Consider the following 24,920-nt stretch of genomic DNA (forward strand, 5'->3'; position numbering starts at 1 on the left):
CGTATCAGAAGCCTCAGAGGAGGAAACAATGTTTCAACAGCATCAGAGAAGAAAACAATGTATCACCAGCACCAGAGGAGAAAACAATGTATCACCAGCACCAGAGGAGGAAACAATGTATCACCAGCACCAGAGGAGGAAACAATGTATCAACAGCACCAGAGGAGGAAACAACGTATCAAAAGCATCAGAGGAGAAAACAACGTATCAGAAGCCTCAGAGGAGGAAGCAATGTATCACAAGCATCAGAGAAGAAAACAATGTATCAACAGCACAAGAGGAGGAAACAATGTATCACCAGCACCAGAGGAGGAAACAATGTATCACCAGCACCAGAGGAGGAAACAATGTATCAACAGCACCAGAGGAGGAAACAATGTATCACCAGCACCAGAGGAGGAAACAATGTATCAACAACCTCAGAGGAGGAAACAATGTATCAACAGCACCAGAGGAGGAAACAATGTATCAACAACATCAGAGGAGGAAACAATGTATCAACAGCACCAGAGAAGGAAACAATGTATCAGAAGCCTCAGAGGAGGAAACAATGTATAAGACATGTATGGACGTCTCTCCACATCACTAGATGGGGCACATTGATACATTTGCTGCATTTTACGACTCCTCTGATCCAAAGCCCATTTAGTTGACGATCTACATGTGAGCACTAGGTGGCAGCACAGAGCCGTGTGCAGAGCGTCGCGCCCGTGTAGAAGGATCATGCATCTTGCGGAGCCTTTTGGTGCCGGACAATATATTTGTCATGTTTGTGTATAAACCCTGAGACAAGGCGATCCTTCTTCAGCCCCCTGTGGACGGGCGGTCACTTCCACCGCGTCCGTTACATCGGAGGTTATTTATGAGCCGGAAACACGGAGGATTCTGCAATGGGCAATGTACCATTGATAACACATGTTCTGCACGCTGGGGTCTGCAAGCAGCGGCTCTCCAGTTGTGGTAGAACTACAGCTCCCAGCAGACCCTGGCAGGGGTCGGACACACTTACCTCTACAGTGATTCTCGTCCCAGGGATAGGCACAGTTCTGGATTCCATTGCAGACCAGGGAGTTATTAATGCACATGTTACTGTGGCAGAAGAAGGTGCCGTCTCCGCAGGGAGCTGTGACAAGCAGACAGACATGAATTAGACATAAGTGGCATGTGATGGGATAACCGGGTCCGGGGCTCCTAAACTGGCCCTCAGGCTATCTCTGAGGTACGTCTGATGGTGAAGATGTCTGGGCCGCCTTCCTTACCCTGCTCCTGATCTAATACCCCCTCTCCCTCACCCCAGGGGAGGGTCGGGACAGGAGTGGTGGAACCCACAGATAAGGACAAACAGGGGAAACCAAAACTAAATCACTCAGCACGCTCACACAGGTGTATTAGCCAACAGGCGATAAGGAGGAAAAGAAGAGCAGGGAGGAAACAACAAGACAACAGAAGAACTCCACGCACAAAGCAATACAATCACCAGCAGGACTGGAACACAACTGCACCCGGACTGGTGTAGCTAAAGCTATAGTTGGCATGGGAAGACAGGCTCCTCCACCTTTAAAAAGGCTGGGAATGACTGTGATAGGTCTCCCACAACATGTGATCCTAGAGGTAATCATCAGGCTAGCAGAAATTAACTCCTGCTAGCCCAATCACTAATGATAACCCTAATAACTCACGCTCCACAAACGAAGTAAAGAGCATTCTGAACCGGCTCAGGCGACTCCCTTCATCTGCCCACATCCGGACCACCCCGGTGCCGGTCTGCAGCATGACGTCGTTAGCCACGGTGCTGCAGAACTTGGCCTTCAGGTTTTCTATCGAGCTGCTTCCATCGTACACGGCCACAAAATTCCTCTTGCATTCATTGGAGTGCTCCATCTGATAGTCCAGGAACCGGAAGTAAATCTGGATAAACGGGGATACAATTTACATCATGCTCGGGCGGTCTCTGCCGTTGGTCACCCCACTGGGGCGCAGTAAGTAGCAGGATTAGATAGGCTAAATATGTATTTAGGGGGCAATCAATGTGGCCAACGCACTTTATGATTCCGTCCCCTCTAATGGTCCTGTGCAGCTTTCCTCCTATCTACAGCCACAGTGATCTGCCCTCCATAATACCTTGGATGCTTTCCTCGCGCGGTCATATTTACAACCATCCCCACCACATCCCCACTGACCTTGGCTTTAGGCGTTGCTTTAATGGTCCATATACAGTCCACCGCCTGGCCGGCCTTTAGTTTATCCCCTTGTTCCACTTGGCTGGAGCGGATTATCCCATCCGGACCGGATAACTCAAACTGACAATCTGAGAAGACAAAGGGACATCAGTGGGAGACGGTGGAGGTCCGGAGCCCGATGGCAAAGGGGGACACGGAAGCACGAAAACGTGAAAGCGAGCTCTGACCTGGGATAGGATTGAGAATCCCTCCGAGATAGCTGAAGTCCGGATCTGCAGAGGTAAAGGTAAGGCTTATTACTACTGCAATAAAGTGTGTGTGTGTATAAATATATATATAATATATACGCACACATACACATTATATATATATGTCTTGATCCAAAACATTGACACTTGTTCACATGGGCCAATAAATACACCACTGTTTTTTGCATGAAAGGAGCTATTGAGTGCTGCCCACCTTTTGCCTTTCTATGTATATGTGTGTGTGTATATTATATATATATATATATATATATATATATTACAGTGCCTCAAAAAAGTATTCATACACCATAGACTTGTCCACACTTTTTCACATCACACCCCATACACCAGGTCAAGGATAAAGTGGAGAAGAGTAAAGCAGGGTTAGGTTATAAAAAAAAAATATCCCAAGCTCTGAACATGTCACCGAGCACTGTTCAATCCATCATCCAAAAATGGAAGGCGTACGGCACAACTGCAAACCTACTCTAACCTACCTAAGACGCGGCTATCCATCTAAACCCACATGTTATGTAGAAGCTGCAGTGAGCCTCTGGTCAGATGAGACCAAAGTAGGACTTTTTGGAATAAATCCAAAACACTATGTGTCGGAGACAACTAACCCTGCACATCCCCCTGAAAACACCATCCCCACTGTCACACATGGTGGAGGCCACATCCTGCTGTGGGGAGACTTTTCTTCAGCAGGGACAAGGAAGCTGGTCAGAGTTGATGGGAAGATGGATGGAGATAAATACAGGACAATCCTGGACGAAAACCTCATAGAGGCTGCAGAAGATGTGAGACCGGGGAGTAGGTTCACCTTCCAGCAGGAGAACGACCCTCAACATCCTGCAGAGCTACAATGGAGGGTTCAGAGCATATTCCTGTCTATGAGTGGCCCAGTCACAGTCCACGATCGGCCGGGTCACAGTCCACGGTCGTCCAGGTCACAGTCCACGGTCTGCCCGGTCACAGTCCACGGTCTGCCCGGTCACAGTCCTCGAGCGGGCCCGGTCACAGTCCTCGAGCGGGCCCGGTCACAGTCCTCGATCGGACCCGGTCACAGTCCTCGAGCGGGCCCGTCACAGTCCTCGAGCGGGCCCGGTCACAGTCCTCGAGCGGGCCCGGTCACAGTCCTCGAGCGGGCCCGGTCACAGTCCACGGTCTGCCCGGTCACAGTCCTCGAGCGGGCCCGGTCACAGTCCTCGAGCGGGCCCGGTCACAGTCCTCGAGCGGGCCCGGTCACAGTCCTCGAGCGGACCCGGTCACAGTCCTCGAGCGGACCCGGTCACAGTCCTCGAGCGGGCCCGTCACAGTCCTCGAGCGGGCCCGGTCACAGTCCTCGAGCGGGCCCGGTCACAGTCCACGGTCTGCCCAGTCACAGTCCTCGAGCGGGCCCGGTCACAGTCCTCGAGCGGCCCGGTCACAGTCCACGAGCGGCCCGGTCACAGTCCACGAGCGGCCCGGTCACAGTCCTCGAGCGGCCCGGTCACAGTCCAGACCCAAATTCACCGAGAATCTGTGACAAGACGGGAAAACTGCTGATCAGACGTCTCCATCCAATGTCACTGAGCGTGTGAAGAAGAAAATGTCACCTCTAGATGTCCAAAGCTGCAGAGACCCCAAAAGACAGAGGAAGGTGGTCCTACAAAGTGCTGACTCCAGGGGCTGAATACTAACGCAAAACAGAGAAAGGTGGTTCTCCAAAATGCTAATACAAGAAAGAGCAAGGTGGTCCTAGAAAGTTCTGAATCGGGGGGCTGAATACTAACGCAAGACAGAGCAAGGTAGTCCTACAAAGTTCTGACTCCAGGGTCTGAATACTAACGCAAGACAGCAAGGTAGTCCTACAAAGTACTGATTCAGGGGGCTGAATACTAATGCATGTCACTAAATATTTAGAAAACCAGGTATAATTTCCTTTTACACTTCACAAATACTTGTAGTTAGTGTTGATATCACATAAAACCCCAGGAACAGACCTGTACTTTTGTGGGTGTAATGTGGACAAATTGGAAAATGTAAGGGGTATGAATAGTTTTTCATCCGCCGATCCCAGACCAGATCCCAAGGACCCTTGTCCAAACCCCATAGTGCCGATGTATGGCCGATTCTCCTGGATGTCCATAGGGAGGTTTCGGAGCGGCCTGGCTCTCTGGATACGGTCCATACCTGGGATGAAGGAGTACTTTGCTCTGAAGCCGAGGCCTTCCAGCTCCTCATCCGACGTGAATTTAATCCACATGAATCGGCCGGTGGATCGGATCGGCAGCGGACTCCTGATGCCGCAGTATCGGTCCATCAGCGGGGAGAAGCCAAACGGGCCGTCTCTAACCTCTAAGTGATCGAAGCGGCACTCGAAGGACGGCTCTATGTGATAAGGCTCATCGAAGGTCAGCTCGATTCTCTGGCGAGGAGCAGCTACGGGAAAAAAAATGGCGCAATGCAACAATTACAATAACTCGGAGTACACTTTATAGGCTGTAATGGTGCGAAATCCATCCAGTCCTGCAGAAAATGGGCAATTCTGGAGTCAGGGAAAGTTGGGTGACAACTCCTGAAGAAGCTGAGATGGCGAAACAGCTTGTCCAGTTTTCCTAGAGGACAGATGAGGAAACCCCTAGACTTAGATTTATTCCTAAGAGTGTACACAGCACTGAACCAGACCGCACCGCTGGGGTAAAGGGCCCCTGGAATAAAGGGCCCACCCCAACATGGTCTCATTCCCATTTTATTGCTTGGCGGTGCCCAGCCCAGCCCCCAACCCTCCATGAAATTCTCCACTATTTGTATTCCAGACACATCTGTTCATCTCTAGGAGGGCTGAATACTTTTGCAATACAGGTATATCTGCATAATAATGAAGCATCTCTAGGAAAGGTACAAACCTTCTAAGATGTAGACACATTCCTTGTTAGGGGGGTAGGTGTTAGGATAGTTTGGGGACGCAAAATGCCCCCCATTGCTGGTTCGCACCCAGGTGCCGCACTGGGTCACCGGGATGTGTTTGGCTCCTACGTTTTGTCCATCTGAAATAAAAGGAAAAGAAGATTCAGCTCAAAATCAAACAGATCCACAAGTATCACATCACCGCGGGGTCTGCAGAACTGTGCAATGCCGGAGCCGCGGGTGGTCTCTGGGGTCAATCATCTATCAGCTATAACCCATTCTGCGGAAAGCTGGATAACTAGTCATCAGCGGGCACTCCCATGCTCAGGTGCTCTGTACTGGTAACTAGTGATGTGCGGGCACTACCATGCTCGGGTGCTCTGTACTGGTAACTAGTGATGAGCGGGCACTACCATGCTCGGGTGCTCTGTACTGGTAACTAGTGATGAGCGGGCACTACCATGCTCGGGTGCTCAGTACTGGTAACTAGTGATGAGCGGGCACTACCATGCTCAGGTGCTCTGTACTAGTAACTAGTGATGAGCGGGCACTACCATGCTCAGGTGCTCTGTACTAGTAACTAGTGATGAGCGGGCACTACCATGCTCTGGTGCTCAGTACTGATAACTAGTGATGAGCGGGCACTACCATGCTCAGGTGGTCAGTACTGGTAACTAGTGATGTGCGGGCACTACCATGCTCGGGTGCTCAGTACTGGTAACTAGTGATGAGCGGGCACTACCATGCTCAGGTGCTCAGTACTGGTAACTAGTGATGTGCGGGCACTACCTTGCTCGGGTGCTCGGTACTGGTAACTAGTGATGTGCGGGCACTACCATGCTCGGGTGCTCTGTACTGGTAACTAGTGATGAGCAGGCACTACCATGCTCGGGTGCTCAGTACTGGTAACTAGTGATGAGCGGGCACTACCATGCTCAGGTGCTCTGTACTGGTAACTAGTGATGTGCGGGCACTACCATGCTCGGGTGCTCGGTACTGGTAACTAGTGATGAGCGGGCACTACCATGCTCGGGTGCTCAGTACTGGTAACTAGTGATGAGCGGGCACTACCATGCTCGGGTGCTCAGTACTGGTAACTAGTGATGAGTGGGCACTACCATGCTCGGGTGTTCAGTACTGGTAACTAGTGATGAGCGGGCACTACCATGCTCGGGTGCTCAGTACTGGTAACTAGTGATGAGCGGGCACTACCATGCTCGGGTGCTTGGTACTCGTAACTAGTGATGAGCGAGCACTACCATGCTCAGGTACTCAGTACTCGTAACTAGTGATGAGTGGGCACTACCATGCTCGGGTGCTCAGTACTGGTAACTAGTGATGAGCGGGCACTACCATGCTCGGGTGCTCAGTACTGGTAACTAGTGATGAGCGGGCACTACCATGCTCGGGTGCTCAGTACTGGTAACTAGTGATGAGCGGGCACTACCATGCTCGGGTGCTCAGTACTGGTAACTAGTGATGAGCGGGCACTATCAGTAACAGTACAGAGCAACCGAGCATGGTAGTGCCCGCTCATCACTAGTTACAAGTACAGAGCACCTGAGCATGGTAGTGCCCGCTCATCACTAGTTACCAGTACTGAGCACCCGAGCATGGTAGTGCCCGCTCATCACTAGTTACCAGTACTGAGCACCAGAGCATGGTAGTGCCCACTCATCACTAGTTACCAGTACAGAGCACTCGAGCATGGTAGTGTCCGCTCATCACTAGTTACGAGTACTGAGCACCCGAGCATGGTAGTGCCCGCTCATCACTAGTTACCAGTACTGAGCACCCGAGCATGGTAGTGCCCACTCATCACTAGTTACCAGTACAGAGCACCCGAGCATTGTAGTGCCCGCTCATCACTAGTTACGAATACTGAGCACCCGAGCATGGTAGTGCCCGCTCATCACTAGTTACCAGTACTGAGCACCCGAGCATGGTAGTGCCCGCTCATCACTAGTTACCAGTACTGAGCACCAGAGCATGGTAGTGCCCACTCATCACTAGTTACCAGTACAGAGCACTCGAGCATGGTAGTGTCCGCTCATCACTAGTTACGAGTACTGAGCACCCGAGCATGGTAGTGCCCACTCATCACTAGTTACCAGTACAGAGCACTTGAGCATGGTAGTGTCCGCTCATCACTAGTTACGAGTACTGAGCACCCGAGCATGGTAGTGCCCGCTCATCACTAGTTACCAGTACTGAGCACCCGAGCATGGTAGTGCCCACTCATCACTAGTTACCAGTACAGAGCACCCGAGCATTGTAGTGCCCGCTCATCACTAGTTACGAATACTGAGCACCCGAGCATGGTAGTGCCCGCTCATCACTAGTTACCAGTACTGAGCACCCGAGCATGGTAGTGCCCGCTCATCACTAGCTACCAGTACAGAGCACCTGAGCATGGTAGTGCTCACTCATCACTAGTTACCAGTACAGAGCACCTGAGCATGGTAGTGCCCGCTCATCACTAGTTACCAGTACAGAGCACCTGAGCATGGTAGTGCCCGCTCATCACTAGTTACCAGTACAGAGCACCTGAGCATGGTAGTGCCCGCTCATCACTAGTTACCAGTGCAAAGCACCCGAGCATGGTAGTGCCCGCTCATCACTAGTTACCAGTACTGAGCACCTGAGCATGGTAGTGCCCGCTCATCACTAGTTACCAGTACTGAGCACTCGAGCATGGTAGTGCCCGCTCATCACTAGTTACCAGTACTGAGCACCCGAGCATGATAATGCCCGCTCATCACTAGTTACCAGTACTGAGCACCGGAGCATGGTAGTGCCCGCTCATCACTAGTTACCAGTACAGAGCACCCGAGCATGGTAGTGCCCGCTCATCACTAGTTACCAGTACTGAGCACTCGAGCATGGTAGTGCCCGCTCATCACTAGTTACCAGTACTGAGCACCCGAGCATGGTAGTGCCCGCTCATCACTAGTTACCAGTACTGAGCACCCGAGCATGGTAGTGCCCGCTCATCACTAGTTACCAGTACTGAGCACCCGAGCATGGTAGTGCTGATCGGTCACATGGTGCTCGTTTAGGGCCCTTTTCTATGTTTCTGTGTAACTGTACAGAGACAGAAATATATTGTATATGTGGAATTGTAATATAAGCAATTCCCCTATAGATTCCGCCAATCAGCCGACGTTCTTCTATAGCCCACGCTGGTAATTTTCCATACCAGTAATTGTAGTAAATCAGAGGCCATTCACGTTCCGTCCTCTGTCACCGGCCGCTCGGTGTTCCCGGTAATCACTGCGGCCCGGGCAGCGCAGAACAAGCCGTTATTAGTCAAATCTAATCAGATCTCGCACTGTACGGCATTGGGTGATAAAGTGGCAAATCAATTTTTGCAAAACAGCGGCTGTCAGAAAGAGAGAGCGTCATCCTTACCTTGTGTGCGCTGCGCCACCGCAATCCCCTCCACCACCAGGATGGTAATCAGCAGCACTGTGGGGGAGAAGAGGGACAGGTGAGTATCAATCTGAGGTCAGAGGGAAAGAGAGGAGGTGAGTATCAATCTCAGGTCAGAGGAAAGAGAGGAGCAGGTGAGTATCAATCTGAGATCAGAGGTAAAGAGAGGAGCAGGTGAGTATCAATCTGAGATCAGAGGAAAGAGAGGAGCAGGTGAGTATCAATCTGAGGTCAGAGGAAAGAGAGGAGCAGGTGAGTATCAATCTGAGGTCAGAGGAAAGAGAGGAGCAGGTGAGTATCAATCTGAGGTCAGAGGGAAAGAGAGGTGGTGAGTATCAATCTCAGGTCAGAGGAAAGAGAGGAGCAGGTGAGTATCAATCTGAGATCAGAGGAAAGAGAGGAGCAGGTGAGTATCAATCTGAGGTCAGAGGAAAGAGAGGAGCAGGTGAGTATCAATCTGAGGTCAGAGGGAAAGAGAGGTGGTGAGTATCAATCTCAGGTCAGAGGAAAGAGAGGAGCAGGTGAGTATCAATCTGAGATCAGAGGAAAGAGAGGAGCAGGCAAGTATCAATCTGAGGTCAGAGGTAAAGAGAGGAGCAGGTGAGTATCAATCTGAGGTCAGAGGAAAGAGCGGAGCAGGTGAGTATCAATCTGAGGTCAGAGGAAAAGAGAGGAGCAGGCGAGTATCAATCTGAGGTCAGAGGTAAAGAGAGGAGCAGGCGAGTATCAATCTGAGATTAGAGGTAAAGAGAGGAGCAGGCGAGTCTCAATCTGAGGTCAGAGGAAAAGAGAGGAGCAGGCGAGTATCAATCTGAGGTCAGAGGAAAAGAGAGGAGCAGGTGAGTATCAATCTGAGGTCAAAGGAAGAGGAGCAGGTGAGTATCAATCTGAGATCAGAGGTAAAGAGAGGAGCAGGCGAGTACCAATCTGAGATGAGAGAGAAACAGAGGAGCAGGCGAGTATCAATCTCAGGTCAGAGGTAAAGAGAGGAGCAGCGAGTATCAATCTGAGGTCAGAGGAAAGAGAGGAGCAGGTGAGTATCAATCTGAGGTCAGAGGAAAGAGAGGAGCAGGCGAGTATCAATCTGAGGTCAGAGGTAAAGAGAGGAGCAGGCAAGTATCAATCTGATATCATAGGTAAAGAGAGGAGCAGGCGAGTATCAATCTGAGGTCAGAGGTAAAGAGAGGAGCAGGTGAGTATCAATCTGAGGTCAGAGGAAAGAGCGGAGCAGGTGAGTATCAATCTGAGGTCAGAGGAAAAGAGAGGAGCAGGCGAGTATCAATCTGAGATTAGAGGTAAAGAGAGGAGCAGGCGAGTCTCAATCTGAGGTCAGAGGAAAAGAGAGGAGCAGGCGAGTATCAATCTGAGGTCAGAGGAAAAGAGAGGAGCAGGTGAGTATCAATCTGAGGTCAAAGGAAGAGGAGCAGGCGAGTATCAATCTGAGATCAGAGGTAAAGAGAGGAGCAGGCGAGTACCAATCTGAGATGAGAGAGAAACAGAGGAGCAGGCGAGTATCAATCTCAGGTCAGAGGTAAAGAGAGGAGCAGCGAGTATCAATCTGAGATCAGAGGTAAAGAGAGGAGCAGGCGAGTATCAATCTGAGATCAGCGGTAAAGAGAGGAGCAGGTGAGTATCAATCTGAGATCAGAGGTAAAGAGAGGAGCAGGTGAGTATCAGTCTAAGGTCAGAGGGAAAGAGAGGAGCAGGCGAGTACCAATCTGAGATCAGAGGGAAACAGAGGAGCAGGCGAGTATCAATCTCAGGTCAGAGGTAAAGAGAGGAGCAGGTGAGTATCAGTCTAAGGTCAGAGGGAAAGAGAGGAGCAGGCGAGTATCAATCTGAGGTCAGAGGTAAAGAGAGGAGCAGGTGAGTATCAGTCTAAGGTCAGAGGGAAAGAGCGGAGCAGCCGAGTATCAATCTGAGGTCAGAGGGAAAGAGAGGAGCAGCCGAGTATCAATCTGAGGTCAGAGGGAAAGAGAGGAGCAGGTGAGTATCAATCTGAGGTCAGAGGAAAAGAGGAGCAGGTGAGCATCAATCTGAGGTCAGAGGAAAAGAGAGAGGAGCAGGTGAGTATCAATCTGAGGTCAGAGGGAAAGAGAGGAGCAGCCGAGTATCAATCTGAGGTCAGAGGGAAAGAGAGGAGCAGGTGAGTATCAATCTGAGGTCAGAGGAAAAGAGAGGAGCAGGTGAGCATCAATCTGAGGTCAGAGGGAAAGAGAGGAGCAGGTGAGTATCAATCTGAGGTCAGAGGGAAAGAGAGGAGCAGCCGAGTATCAATCTGAGGTCAGAGGGAAAGAGAGGAGCAGGTGAGTATCAATCTGAGGTCAGAGGAAAAGAGAGGAGCAGGTGAGTATCAATCTGAGGTCAGAGGAAAAGAGAGGAGCAGGTGAGTATCAATCTCAGGTCAGAGGGAAGCTGTGTATCTAATCCTCTCCTGTGTGATACTGTCTGCTGAGCTGTGTATCTAATCCTCTCCTGTGTGATACTCTCGGCTGAGCTGTGTATCTAATCCTCTCCTGTGTGATACTGTCTGCTGAGTTGTGTATCTAATCCTCTCTTGTGTGATACACTGTATCTAAGCATTGCTGTGTGTACTGGGCTGTATTGCCTTCTCCTATATTACAGCCTATCCTCTTTATTGAGTGCTTTCCACCCATTTGTTTTCGGACCCGTCCATTAGGTGAATTGGCTCCGGTCACTTCTATTATTGCTATAGATTCCGGGTGTTTTATGGCTTTTCAGCCATTTCTCGCCGCTCGGGGATAAATCTTGTGTAAAGCTCCGGGGGCCGGTCAGTAAAGATCGGGGAAATTATGGCCAAAGCAATTTCACGGTTTGCCGGCGTCGTGGCACCGCGCTCTGCCGGATCGTTAGCTAATTGTAGTGTTTCTTAATCGTTACACTGTCGTTCTACCGGAGGGTGATTTAGGGGTTTGTGGGCGACGCTGGCGCCGGCACGTCCTCGGGTGACCACAGCCTTCATCAGACGTGGGCAGGTTTTAGGATTCTGGGTACGGCTGGCCACAATCCCACGTGTCCGATCAGTTCAGATTGCAGATTCTGACACTCCACCCAATGGTTTCTCTGGTGTTTGGGATCAACTCAGGCAGACTCGGGCATCAACCTGCTGTGTGCTGATTCATAGGCAGGCTAGCAAGGGTTAATCTCTGCTTGCTCCATTGATCACATGTTGTAGGAAGACCTATCACATATTCTCCCCTACTATTTATGCTGGTGGAATCCTTCCACCCATGCCAGCTATAGTTTGTGTAGGTTGGTCTGTGAGGTGTGGTGCCCCAGACTTACTGGTGAAAGTTGTTCCCTGTGCTTGGTGTTGTGGAGTTTACCCCTATTTTTTTGTTGCTTCCTTCCTGCTCTTGTTTTCCCCCTAATCTCTTATTCTCTTTATCTTTGTATGTGGGTCCCATGTGACAAAGTTTTGTTTTTTTCCCTTGTCTATCTTTATCTGTGGGGTTCATCACACTCCTGTCCCATCCTTCCCTGGGGGGAGGGGAAATCAGATCAGCACTGGTCAGGAGCAGGGCCAGGAAGGAGGCTCAGGCCTCTCCACCATCAAGAGTATCCCTGAGGTTAGGGATAGCATAGGCCCCCCCACTATAATAGTAATCGTGACAGTTCCTTATCATTCATGTGTTAGATGAGAGATCTGTCAGCGGTGGCGCGGTGATTGCTGGGAGTTGTAGTTGTACAGATTACACCCCATTGATTGATGGCTGGAGGTGACATATTGAGTTCTGCCGCTTTGTGCGTCAGTGTCGGCTGCCACACAGGGAAGGGTTAAATCCCGACGCCGGCTCGTGTCACACAGGGACTTATTGATTTCTTCCCTCGGTGATTAGGACTTCGTCTTCATTTATTTTATTACGCGGCAGAAGCGCGGTGAGTGGCGTCTATTTTTCACGAAAAAACAAATTTGGAAAGACAATTGTGGAGGCGGCGACGACGATGGGGAGGGGGGAAATGTCACCGAGTCGCCTGCTGGACCCGCTGCCGGTGATGGAGGGATCCGATGAGCATTACGTGACTGGGATGTAATGTCCACGGTCCGCTGGAGTCACCTCCTTGCAATGGTTCGGAGGGGATTTCACCACCATAAACCGGGTGTGGTGCAGACGTTTCGCCTGTAGGGATCAGACTGTGATGGAGGGATCTGCTGAGCACTACGTGGCTGGGATGTAATGTCCATAGTCCGGACTGGAGCGGAGAACTGGAGTCCCCTCCTTGCAATGGTTCGGAGGGGGTTTCACCACCATAAACTGGGTGTGGTGCAGACGTTTCGCTGTAGGGATCAGATGTGATGGAGGGATCCGCTGAGGATTATGTGGCTGGGATTTAATGTCCATAGTCCGGATCGAAGCGGAGCACCGGAGTCCCCTCCTTGCAATGGTTCATAGGGGATTTCCCCTCCATAAACTGGACGCGGCTCAGACGTTTCGCCTGTAGGGATCAGACGCGATGCACAAGAAGGAGGAGGCGTTCCTCTAAAGACTAGTAGTAGTCAACCTCATCAACTCCATGGCAGTGCCTGGTGCCCCCTGAGTCCGGGCCGGTGACGGCAGCATTTTCCATTTCCACAGGTCCCTTTGTGTGATTTGCCCCCTGAAGGAGCGAGTGGGCGGAACGCGTCGTTTTGTGTTAAGCATTGCAGAATCCATTGCGCAGGTTACTGGGAATTTCCGCCGCCGCTTTACTTCACAGCCGTTAATTGGATTCAAAATTACAATCAATGGAAATTAAAAAAGACAATTTCTAGCGACGTCCCGATATGAAAACGGCAATTATCATCCCGGATCACGTTACCGGCATCAGCCGCACAAATCACATCATTACAGATGGGAAAATACAGAATTAATTACCGGGGAGGCTTCTTACCGTTCCCCCTGAATGGGCTCAGATTTCACAGATTAACCAGCGAGTTATTCTGCTATAATTCCGGATTACATCAGGTCCGATTCTCCAGTCGCCTTCAGAGCTGCCCTCACAATTCTGCTGCTTTCCTAATCTGGAGCACCGGACCTCAGCTTGTAGTTATACCTCACTTAAAGGAGTTTTCCATTGAACATAAGTTATCCCCATAAAGAATGAATGGAGCAGTGGTCGGGCGTGCACGTCTGTGCCCATCGGTGCCGGTCCTATCCGTCCAATTCCCTTGGCTTCAGTGGACAATCCCTTTAAGGCATAATTGATGTGTATAGAGATCCCCCATGTGCCCTATCAGCAGGTGTAGTAAGATGGAGTGGGCATGTTGCATTTCAATATGCCCCATCCTATGTTCTTCCATAATCCACCACCTAACAATGGCTTCACCTTCTGTCCCCAGTGAGACCGTGTGCCCCCTCTACCACCGTGACTGATGGGGGGACCTGGGCTGCACGTATCGACCGAGGATGAGCAGCCGCTGAAGATGGGTGCAGGAATCTCCTGTGCGAGCGCTGGGGAACTACAAGTAGCAGCATGCCCTGCTGATGGTGGATGTGTCACCTGTGGGGCAGTATCCAGCCTCTGGTGTCAAATCTGGTCACCGCAGATACTTCCCTCCTCCAGGCTATGGGGGGCTGTCACCAGACTCGGCCCCACAGCCTGGGAGCCCCGGGGCCGCAGCGGGGTCACGATGGTTGTGGTTATTACAGAATCTTATTATGGAGCTGCTCTTTTTGCATTTTATATGCAAGACGTTAACCCTTTAATATCTTTGTGCTGTTCAGATGATTGCCAGGTATTGTTCGCTGTTATCAGCCATTTCAGGAGGCGGACTGTAGTGTTGTTCAGTGGGAGGAGTCCCTGATCGTATCATGAGGACCCCTATTAGGTGGTCCTCAATGGTTTGCGGACACCGGTATCAGGGGAAGGATTTGGGTCCTCAATGGTTAATTCCGCTTCCGGGGACTTCTCCCTGCTCCCTGTATTTGGCGGCAGGAAGCCGGGGCCGGGGTGCGGGACAAAGGCGTCATTCATGTCCACGGACACATTGTAACACGGCCGCAGCTGCGATAAATCCAAAGATGGAAATGAGATCTGCAGCCGCTGGGACCCCAGAAATGACGGCTTCCATCCCCCCATAGATCTGTATGGAGAGCGGAGTCCGGCTTGTGGGGTCTGTGGAGGTCTAAGCAGTCGGACCCTCAGCTACCTAAATCTGCGCCCCACTTTTTACCCTTCTGGAGGCAGTAAGTCCGGGGTGATCCGGCTCATTTATCCCATAGTCATCCATGGCAGTCTGGAGGCCTCGGGCCGCGGTCACGGTTTCGCTGATCCCCGGATGGAGCCGGCGTGGGACCGGATTCTGGAGCCGGCGTCTCTGCAGATGATGGAGGACATCTGAGCATTAGGGCGAGATCTGCAGGTGGGCACAAAGAAGAAATAATCCCACCTGTACATGGAGCCCGGGGGGCCGCACTGCCAGCCATTCTCTGGGGCACGCTTAGCCGCTTTTGGACTATTCACCCCATAGGAACGAACCCCAAAAAGGGGATTCCCAACGGTGGGGCGTCACGTCTTGTGGTTTGAAACATAAAAAGAGTAAAGCTACAGCAAGAAAACCAAGAGACTGAAGAGGGGGCACTGACGACAGCTTGTACCCCGCAGAGGGGGCACTGACGACAGCTTGTACCCCGCAGAGGGGGGCACTGACGACAGCTTGTACCCCGCAGAGGGGGCACTGACAACAGCTTATACCCCACAGAGGGGGCACTGACGACACCTTGTACCCCGCAGAGGGGGGCACTCACTGCAGCTTATACCCCGCAGAGGGGGCACTGACGACAGCTTGTACCCCGCAGAGGGGGCACTGACGACAGCTTATACCCCGCAGAGGGGGCACTGACGACAGCTTGTACCCCGCAGAGGGGGCACTGACAACACCTTGTACCCCGCAGAGGGGGCACTGACGACAGCTTGTACCCCGCAGAGGGGGGCACTCACTGCAGCTTATACCCCGCAGAGGGGGCACTGACGACAGCTTGTACCCCGCAGAGGGGGCACTGACGACAGCTTGTACCCCGCAGAGGGGGCACTGACGACAGCTTGTACCCCGCAGAGGGGGCACTGACGACAGCTTGTACCCCACAGAGGGGGCACTGACGACAGCTTATACCCCGCAGAGGGGGCACTGACGACACCTTGTACCCCGCAGAGGGGGCACTGACGACAGCTTGTACCCCGCAGAGGGGGCACTGACAACAGCTTATAGCTGACGAGCCCCTATACATCCCGTATAGCTGACGAGCCCCAGTACATCCCCTATAGCTGACGCATGCCTATACATCCCCTATAGCTGACGAGCCCCTATACATCCCCTATAGCTGACGAGCCCCAGTACATCCCCTATAGCTGACGAGCCCCTATACATCCCCTATAGCTGACGAGCCCCTATGCATCTCCTATAGCTGACGAGCCCTTATACATCCCCTATAGCTGACGAGCCCCCTATACATCCCCTATAGCTGACGAGCCCCTATACATCCCCTATAGCTGACGAGCCCCTATACATCCCCTATACCTGACGAGCCCCTATACATCCCCTATAGCTGACGAGCCCCAGTACATCCCCTATAGCTGACGAGCCCCTATACATCCCCTATAGCTGACGAGCCCCTATACATCCCCTATAGCTGACGAGCCCCAGTACATCCCCTATAGCTGACGAGCCCCTATACATCCCCTATACCTGACGAGCCCCTATACATCCCCTATAGCTGACGAGCCCCAGTACATCCCCTATAGCTGACGCATGCCTATACATCCCCTATAGCTGACGAGCCCCTATACATCCCCTATACCTGACGAGCCCCTATACATCCCCTATAGCTGATGCCGCGCTCTCACCGGCTCATTACTCCAATATCCTGAGCAATAAATTCGACACAACACGACCCATTTATACGACCATTGTTCCGAATTTGTGGCGCTGACGCTGGGACGGGGGCTCCTGTATCCTCCGGTGCCACCGCGGTGACGGTAAAGACCCTCTAAGTGCAGACTCAGTCAGGGGCCGGACAGGTGACAATGTATCACACCCCATAGACCCCCGAGGTGACTGGTGACAATGTATCACACCCCATAGACCCCCGAGGTGACTGGTGACAATGTATCACACCCCATTTGACCCCGGATGATGGTGACAATGTATCACACCCCATAGACCCCCGAGGTGACTGGTGACAATGTATCACACCCCATAGACCCCCGAGGTGACTGGTGACAATGTATCACACCCCATAGACCCCCGAGGTGACTGGTGACAATGTATCACACCCCATAGACCCCCGAGGTGACTGGTGACAATGTATCACACCCCATAGACCCCCGAGGTGACTGGTGACAATGTATCACACCCCATAGACCCCCGAGGTGACTGGTGACAATGTATCACACCCCATAGACCCCCGAGGTGACTGGTGACAATGTATCACACCCCATAGACCCCCGAGGTGACTGGTGACAATGTATCACACCCCATAGACCCCCGAGGTGACTGGTGACAATGTATCACACCCCATAGACCCCCGAGGTGACTGGTGACAATGTATCACACCCCATTTGACCCCGGATGATGGTGAATTTTCTACCTTAGGAACATTCACAGAAATATCGGGGAAAGTCGGTGACTACTTTGTGCCCCGGGGGGGGAGGGGTCGCGCATCACTGGATGGAGAACAGGCACCATCCCAATTCTGCATTTAGTAACACGTCAGTAGGAGTGACAGATGCGAGACCCCCACCAGCAGAGTACCCTACCAACGGAGCCCCCAACCAACGGAGCCCCCCACCAGCAGAACCCCCAACCAGCGAAGCCCCCAACCAACGGAGCTCCCAACCAATGGAGCCCCCCACCAGCAGAGTACCTTACCAGCGGAGCCCACCATCTGCCTCACCGTTCAGCAAACCCAGCTGGTGAGACCCTGGGTGCCCAGTACACTGCCGGTAATTGGGTGACCCCCTGTGCCCAGTACACTGCCGGTAATTGGGCGAGCCCCTGTGCCCAGTACACTGCTGGTAATGGGGTGAGCCCCCTGTGCCCAGTACACTGCCGGTAATGGGGTGAGCCCCCTGTGCCCAGTACACTGCTGGTAATGGGGTGAGCCCCCTGTGCCCAGTACACTGCTGGTAATGGGGCGAGCCCCCTGTGCCCAGTACACTGCTGGTAATGGGGCGAGCCCCCTGTGCCCAGTACACTGCTGGTAATGGGGCGAGCCCCCTGTGCCCAGTACACTGCCGGTAATTGGGTGAGCCCCTGTGCCCAGTACACTGCTGGTAATTGGGTGAGCCCCTGTGCCCAGTACACTGCTGGTAATGGGGCGAGCCCCCTGTGCCCGGTATACTGCCGGTAATGGGGCGAGCCCCCTGTGCCCGGTACACTGCTGGTAATGGGGCGAGCCCCTGTGCCCAGTACACTGCTGGTAATTGGGTGAGCCCCTGTGCCCAGTACACTGCTGGTAATTGGGTGAGCCCCTGTGCCCAGTACACTGCCGGTAATTGGGTGAGCCCCCTGTGCCCAGTACACTGCTGGTAATGGGGTGACCCCCTGTGCCCGGTACACTGCTGGTAATGGGGCGAGCCCCTGTGCCCAGTACACTGCTGGTAATGGGGTGAGCCCCCTGTGCCCAGTACACTGCTAGTAATGGGGTGACCCCCTGTGCCCGGTACACTGCTGGTAATGGGGCGAGCCCCTGTGCCCAGTACACTGCTGGTAATGGGGCGAGCCCCCTGTGCCCAGTACACTGCTGGTAATGGGGCGAGCCCCTGTGCCCAGTACACTGCTGGTAATGGGGCGAGCCCCTGTGCCCAGTACACTGCTGGTAATGGGGCGAGCCCCTGTGCCCAGTACACTGCTGGTAATGGGGCGAGCCCCTGTGCCCAGTACACTGCTGGTAATGGGGTGAGCCCCTGTGCCCTGTACACTGCTGGTAATGGGGCGAGCCCCCGGTGCCCGGTACACTGCTGGTAATGGGGCGAGCCCCTGTGCCCAGTACACTGCTGGTAATGGGGTGACCCCCTGTGCCCGCTACACTGCTGGTAATGGGGCGAGCCCCTGTGCCCAGTACACTGCTGGTAATGGGGCGAGCCCCTGTGCCCAGTACACTGCTGGTAATGGGGCGAGCCCCTGTGCCCAGTACACTGCTGGTAATGGGGCGAGCCCCCGGTGCCCGGTACACTGCTGGTAATGGGGCGAGCCCCTGTGCCCAGTACACTGCTGGTAATGGGGTGAGCCCCCTGTGCCCAGTACACTGCTGGTAATGGGGCGAGCCCCTGTGCCCTGTACACTGCTGGTAATGGGGCGAGCCCCCGGTGCCCGGTACACTGCTGGTAATGGGGCGAGCCCCTGTGCCCAGTACACTGCTGGTAATGGGGCGAGCCCCCTGTGCCCGGTATACTGCCGGTAATGGGGCGAGCCCCTTGTGCCCAGTACACTGCTGGTAATGGGGCGAGCCCCCTGTGCCCAGTACACTGCCGGTAATGGGGTGACCCCCTGTGCCCAGTACACTGCTGGTAATGGGGCGAGCCCCTGTGCCCAGTACACTGCTGGTAATGGGGTGAGCCCCCTGTGCCCAGTACACTGCTGGTAATGGGGTGACCCCCTGTGCCCAGTACACTGCCGGTAATGGGGTGAGCCCCCTGTGCCCAGTACACTGCTGGTAATGGGGTGAGCCCCTGTGCCCTGTACACTGCTGGTAATGGGGCGAGCCCCCGGTGCCCGGTACACTGCTGGTAATGGGGCGAGCCCCTGTGCCCAGTACACTGCTGGTAATGGGGTGACCCCCTGTGCCCGGTACACTGCTGGTAATGGGGCGAGCCCCTGTGCCCAGTACACTGCTGGTAATGGGGCGAGCCCCTGTGCCCAGTACACTGCTGGTAATGGGGCGAGCCCCTGTGCCCAGTACACTGCTGGTAATGGGGCGAGCCCCTGTGCCCAGTACACTGCTGGTAATGGGGCGAGCCCCTGTGCCCAGTACACTGCTGGTAATTGGGTGAGCCCCTGTGCCCAGTACACTGCTGGTAATTGGGTGAGCCCCCTGTGCCCAGTACACTGCTGGTAATGGGGTGACCCCCTGTGCCCGGTACACTGCTGGTAATGGGGCGAGCCCCTGTGCCCAGTACACTGCTGGTAATGGGGTGAGCCCCCTGTGCCCAGTACACTGCTAGTAATGGGGTGACCCCCTGTGCCCGGTACACTGCTGGTAATGGGGCGAGCCCCTGTGCCCAGTACACTGCTGGTAATGGGGCGAGCCCCCTGTGCCCAGTACACTGCTGGTAATGGGGCGAGCCCCTGTGCCCAGTACACTGCTGGTAATGGGGCGAGCCCCTGTGCCCAGTACACTGCTGGTAATGGGGCGAGCCCCTGTGCCCAGTACACTGCTGGTAATGGGGCGAGCCCCTGTGCCCAGTACACTGCTGGTAATGGGGTGAGCCCCTGTGCCCTGTACACTGCTGGTAATGGGGCGAGCCCCCGGTGCCCGGTACACTGCTGGTAATGGGGCGAGCCCCTGTGCCCAGTACACTGCTGGTAATGGGGTGACCCCCTGTGCCCGCTACACAGCTGGTAATGGGGCGAGCCCCTGTGCCCAGTACACTGCTGGTAATGGGGCGAGCCCCTGTGCCCAGTACACTGCTGGTAATGGGGCGAGCCCCTGTGCCCAGTACACTGCTGGTAATGGGGCGAGCCCCCGGTGCCCGGTACACTGCTGGTAATGGGGCGAGCCCCTGTGCCCAGTACACTGCTGGTAATGGGGTGAGCCCCCTGTGCCCAGTACACTGCTGGTAATGGGGTGAGCCCCTGTGCCCTGTACACTGCTGGTAATGGGGCGAGCCCCCGGTGCCCGGTACACTGCTGGTAATGGGGCGAGCCCCTGTGCCCAGTACACTGCTGGTAATGGGGCGAGCCCCCTGTGCCCGGTATACTGCCGGTAATGGGGCGAGCCCCTTGTGCCCAGTACACTGCTGGTAATGGGGCGAGCCCCCTGTGCCCAGTACACTGCCGGTAATGGGGTGACCCCCTGTGCCCAGTACACTGCTGGTAATGGGGCGAGCCCCTGTGCCCAGTACACTGCTGGTAATGGGGTGAGCCCCCTGTGCCCAGTACACTGCTGGTAATGGGGTGACCCCCTGTGCCCAGTACACTGCCGGTAATGGGGTGAGCCCCCTGTGCCCAGTACACTGCTGGTAATGGGGTGAGCCCCTGTGCCCTGTACACTGCTGGTAATGGGGCGAGCCCCCGGTGCCCGGTACACTGCTGGTAATGGGGCGAGCCCCTGTGCCCAGTACACTGCTGGTAATGGGGTGACCCCCTGTGCCCGGTACACTGCTGGTAATGGGGCGAGCCCCTGTGCCCAGTACACTGCTGGTAATGGGGCGAGCCCCTGTGCCCAGTACACTGCTGGTAATGGGGCGAGCCCCTGTGCCCAGTACACTGCTGGTAATGGGGCGAGCCCCCGGTGCCCGGTACACTGCTGGTAATGGGGCGAGCCCCTGTGCCCAGTACACTGCTGGTAATGGGGTGAGCCCCCTGTGCCCAGTACACTGCTGGTAATGGGGTGAGCCCCTGTGCCCTGTACACTGCTGGTAATGGGGCGAGCCCCCGGTGCCCGGTACACTGCTGGTAATGGGGCGAGCCCCTGTGCCCAGTACACTGCTGGTAATGGGGCGAGCCCCCTGTGCCCGGTATACTGCCGGTAATGGGGCGAGCCCCTTGTGCCCAGTACACTGCTGGTAATGGGGCGAGCCCCCTGTGCCCAGTACACTGCCGGTAATAGGGTGACCCCCTGTGCCCAGTACACTGCTGGTAATGGGGCGAGCCCCTGTGCCCAGTACACTGCTGGTAATGGGGTGAGCCCCCTGTGCCCAGTACACTGCTGGTAATGGGGTGACCCCCTGTGCCCAGTACACTGCCGGTAATGGGGTGAGCCCCCTGTGCCCAGTACACTGCTGGTAATGGGGTGAGCCCCTGTGCCCAGTACACTGCTGGTAATGGGGCGAGCCCCTGTGCCCAGTACACTGCTGGTAATGGGGCGAGCCCCTGTGCCCAGTACACTGCTGGTAATGGGGCGAGCCCCTGTGCCCAGTACACTGCTGGTAATGGGGCGAGCCCCCGGTGCCCGGTACACTGCTGGTAATGGGGCGAGCCCCCGGTGCCCAGTACACTGCTGGTAATGGGGTGAGCCCCCGGTGCCCGCTACACTGCTGGTAATGGGGTGAGCCCCTGTGCCCAGTATACTGCCGGTAATGGGGCGAGCCCCCTGTGCCCAGTACACTGCCGGTAATGGGGCGAGCCCCCTGTGCCCAGTATACTGCCGGTAATGGGGCGAGCCCCCTGTGCCCAGTATACTGCCGGTAATGGGGAGAGCCCCCTGTGCCCAGTACACTGCCGGTAATGGGGCGAGCCCCCTGTGCCCAGTACACTGCCGGTAATGGGGCGAGCCCCCTGTGCCCAGTACACTGCCGGTAATGGGGCGAGCCCCCTGTGCCCAGTACACTGCTGGTAATGGGGCGAGCCCCTGTATCCAGTACACTGCTGGTAATGGGGCGACCCCCTGTATCCAGTACACTGCTGGTAATGGGGCGACCCCCTGTGCCCAGTACACTGCTGGTAATGGGGCGAGCCCCTTGTGCCCAGTACACTGCCGGTAATGGGGCGAGCCCCTGTGCCCAGTACACTGCCGGTAATGGGGTGACCCCCTGTGCCCAGTACACTGCTGGTAATGGGGTGACCCCCTGTGCCCCAGTACACTGCTGGTAATGGGGTGACCCCCTGTGCCCGGTACACTGCCGGTAATGGGGCGAGCCCCTGTGCCCAGTACACTGCTGGTAATGGGGTGACCCCCTGTGCCCGGTACACTGCTGGTAATGGGGTGAGCCCCTGTGCCCTGTACACTGCTGGTAATGGGGCGAGCCCCCGGTGCCCGGTACACTGCTGGTAATGGGGCGAGCCCCTGTGCCCAGTACACTGCTGGTAATGGGGCGAGCCCCCTGTGCCCGGTATACTGCCGGTAATGGGGCGAGCCCCTTGTGCCCAGTACACTGCTGGTAATGGGGCGAGCCCCCTGTGCCCAGTACACTGCCGGTAATAGGGTGACCCCCTGTGCCCAGTACACTGCTGGTAATGGGGCGAGCCCCTGTGCCCAGTACACTGCTGGTAATGGGGTGAGCCCCCTGTGCCCAGTACACTGCTGGTAATGGGGTGACCCCCTGTGCCCAGTACACTGCCGGTAATGGGGTGAGCCCCCTGTGCCCAGTACACTGCTGGTAATGGGGTGAGCCCCTGTGCCCAGTACACTGCTGGTAATGGGGCGAGCCCCTGTGCCCAGTACACTGCTGGTAATGGGGCGAGCCCCTGTGCCCAGTACACTGCTGGTAATGGGGCGAGCCCCTGTGCCCAGTACACTGCTGGTAATGGGGCGAGCCCCCGGTGCCCGGTACACTGCTGGTAATGGGGCGAGCCCCCGGTGCCCAGTACACTGCTGGTAATGGGGTGAGCCCCCGGTGCCCGCTACACTGCTGGTAATGGGGTGAGCCCCTGTGCCCAGTATACTGCCGGTAATGGGGCGAGCCCCCTGTGCCCAGTACACTGCCGGTAATGGGGCGAGCCCCCTGTGCCCAGTATACTGCCGGTAATGGGGCGAGCCCCTTGTGCCCAGTACACTGCTGGTAATGGGGCGAGCCCCTGTGCCCAGTACACTGCTGGTAATGGGGCGAGCCCCCTGTGCCCAGTATACTGCCGGTAATGGGGAGAGCCCCCTGTGCCCAGTACACTGCCGGTAATGGGGCGAGCCCCCTGTGCCCAGTACACTGCCGGTAATGGGGCGAGCCCCCTGTGCCCAGTACACTGCCGGTAATGGGGCGAGCCCCCTGTGCCCAGTACACTGCTGGTAATGGGGCGAGCCCCTGTATCCAGTACACTGCTGGTAATGGGGCGACCCCCTGTATCCAGTACACTGCTGGTAATGGGGCGACCCCCTGTGCCCAGTACACTGCTGGTAATGGGGCGAGCCCCTTGTGCCCAGTACACTGCCGGTAATGGGGCGAGCCCCTGTGCCCAGTACACTGCCGGTAATGGGGTGACCCCCTGTGCCCAGTACACTGCTGGTAATGGGGTGACCCCCTGTGCCCCAGTACACTGCTGGTAATGGGGTGACCCCCTGTGCCCGGTACACTGCCGGTAATGGGGCGAGCCCCTGTGCCCAGTACACTGCTGGTAATGGGGTGACCCCCTGTGCCCGGTACACTGCCGGTAATGGGGCGAGCCCCTGGTGCCCAGTACACTGCCGGTAATGGGGCGAGCCCCTTGTGCCCAGTACACTGCTGGTAATGGGGCGAGCCCCTGTGCCCAGTATACTGCCGGTAATGGGGCGAGCCCCCTGTGCCCAGTACACTGCTGGTAATGGGGTGACCCCCTGTGCCCGGTACACTGCCGGTAATGGGGCGAGCCCCTGTGCCCAGTACACTGCTGGTAATGGGGTGACCCCCTGTGCCCAGTACACTGCTGGTAATGGGGCGAGCCCCTGTGCCCAGTACACTGCCGGTAATGGGGTGAGCCCCCTGTGCCCAGTACACTGCCGGTAATGGGGTGAGCCCCCTGTGCCCAGTACACTGCCGGTAATGGGGTGAGCCCCCTGTGCCCAGTACACTGCCGGTAATGGGGCGACCCCCTGTGCCCAGTACACTGCCGGTAATGGGGTGAGCCCCCTGTGCCCAGTACACTGCTGGTAATGGGGTGACCTCCTGTGCCCAGTACACTGCTGGTAATGGGCAGAGAGGGCACTAATGACAGCTTGTACCCCGCAGAAGGGGGCACTGACGACACCTTGTACCCCGCAGAGGGGGGCACTCACTGCAGCTTATACCCCGCAGAGGGGGCACTGACGACAGCTTGTACCCCGCAGAGGGGGCACTGACAACAGCTTATACCCCGCAGAGGGGGCACTGACGACAGCTTATACTCCGCAGAGAGGGCAGTGACAACAGCTTATACCCCGCAGAGGGGGCACTCATGGCAGCTTATACCCCGCAGAGGGGGCACTGACGGCAGCTTATACCCCGCAGAGGGGGCACTGATGGCAGCTTATACCCCGCAGAGGGGGCACTGACGGCAGCTTATACCCCGCAGAGGGGGCACTGACGACAGCTTGTACCCCGCAGAGGGGGCACTGACAAC

General features: G+C 55.4%; 1 protein-coding gene across 1 annotated transcript in view; it reads right to left on the reverse strand.

The window, feature by feature from the left end:
• Positions 1–24,920, reverse strand: part of NETO2 (neuropilin and tolloid like 2) — a 37,739-nt gene that overhangs the window by 1,383 nt on the left and 11,436 nt on the right. The window contains exons 2-8 of the mRNA XM_075326180.1: positions 8,732–8,788; positions 5,320–5,460; positions 4,604–4,852; positions 2,408–2,452; positions 2,181–2,308; positions 1,680–1,908; positions 1,010–1,123 (exon numbers count right to left, since the gene is read on the reverse strand). Coding sequence (XP_075182295.1) covers positions 1,010–1,123; positions 1,680–1,908; positions 2,181–2,308; positions 2,408–2,452; positions 4,604–4,852; positions 5,320–5,460; positions 8,732–8,788 — 963 coding nt within the window. The remainder of the gene's footprint in view (positions 1–1,009; positions 1,124–1,679; positions 1,909–2,180; positions 2,309–2,407; positions 2,453–4,603; positions 4,853–5,319; positions 5,461–8,731; positions 8,789–24,920) is intronic.

Source organism: Anomaloglossus baeobatrachus, chromosome 10 (assembly GCF_048569485.1).
Source record: "Anomaloglossus baeobatrachus isolate aAnoBae1 chromosome 10, aAnoBae1.hap1, whole genome shotgun sequence".
NCBI lineage: Eukaryota > Metazoa > Chordata > Amphibia > Anura > Aromobatidae > Anomaloglossus > Anomaloglossus baeobatrachus.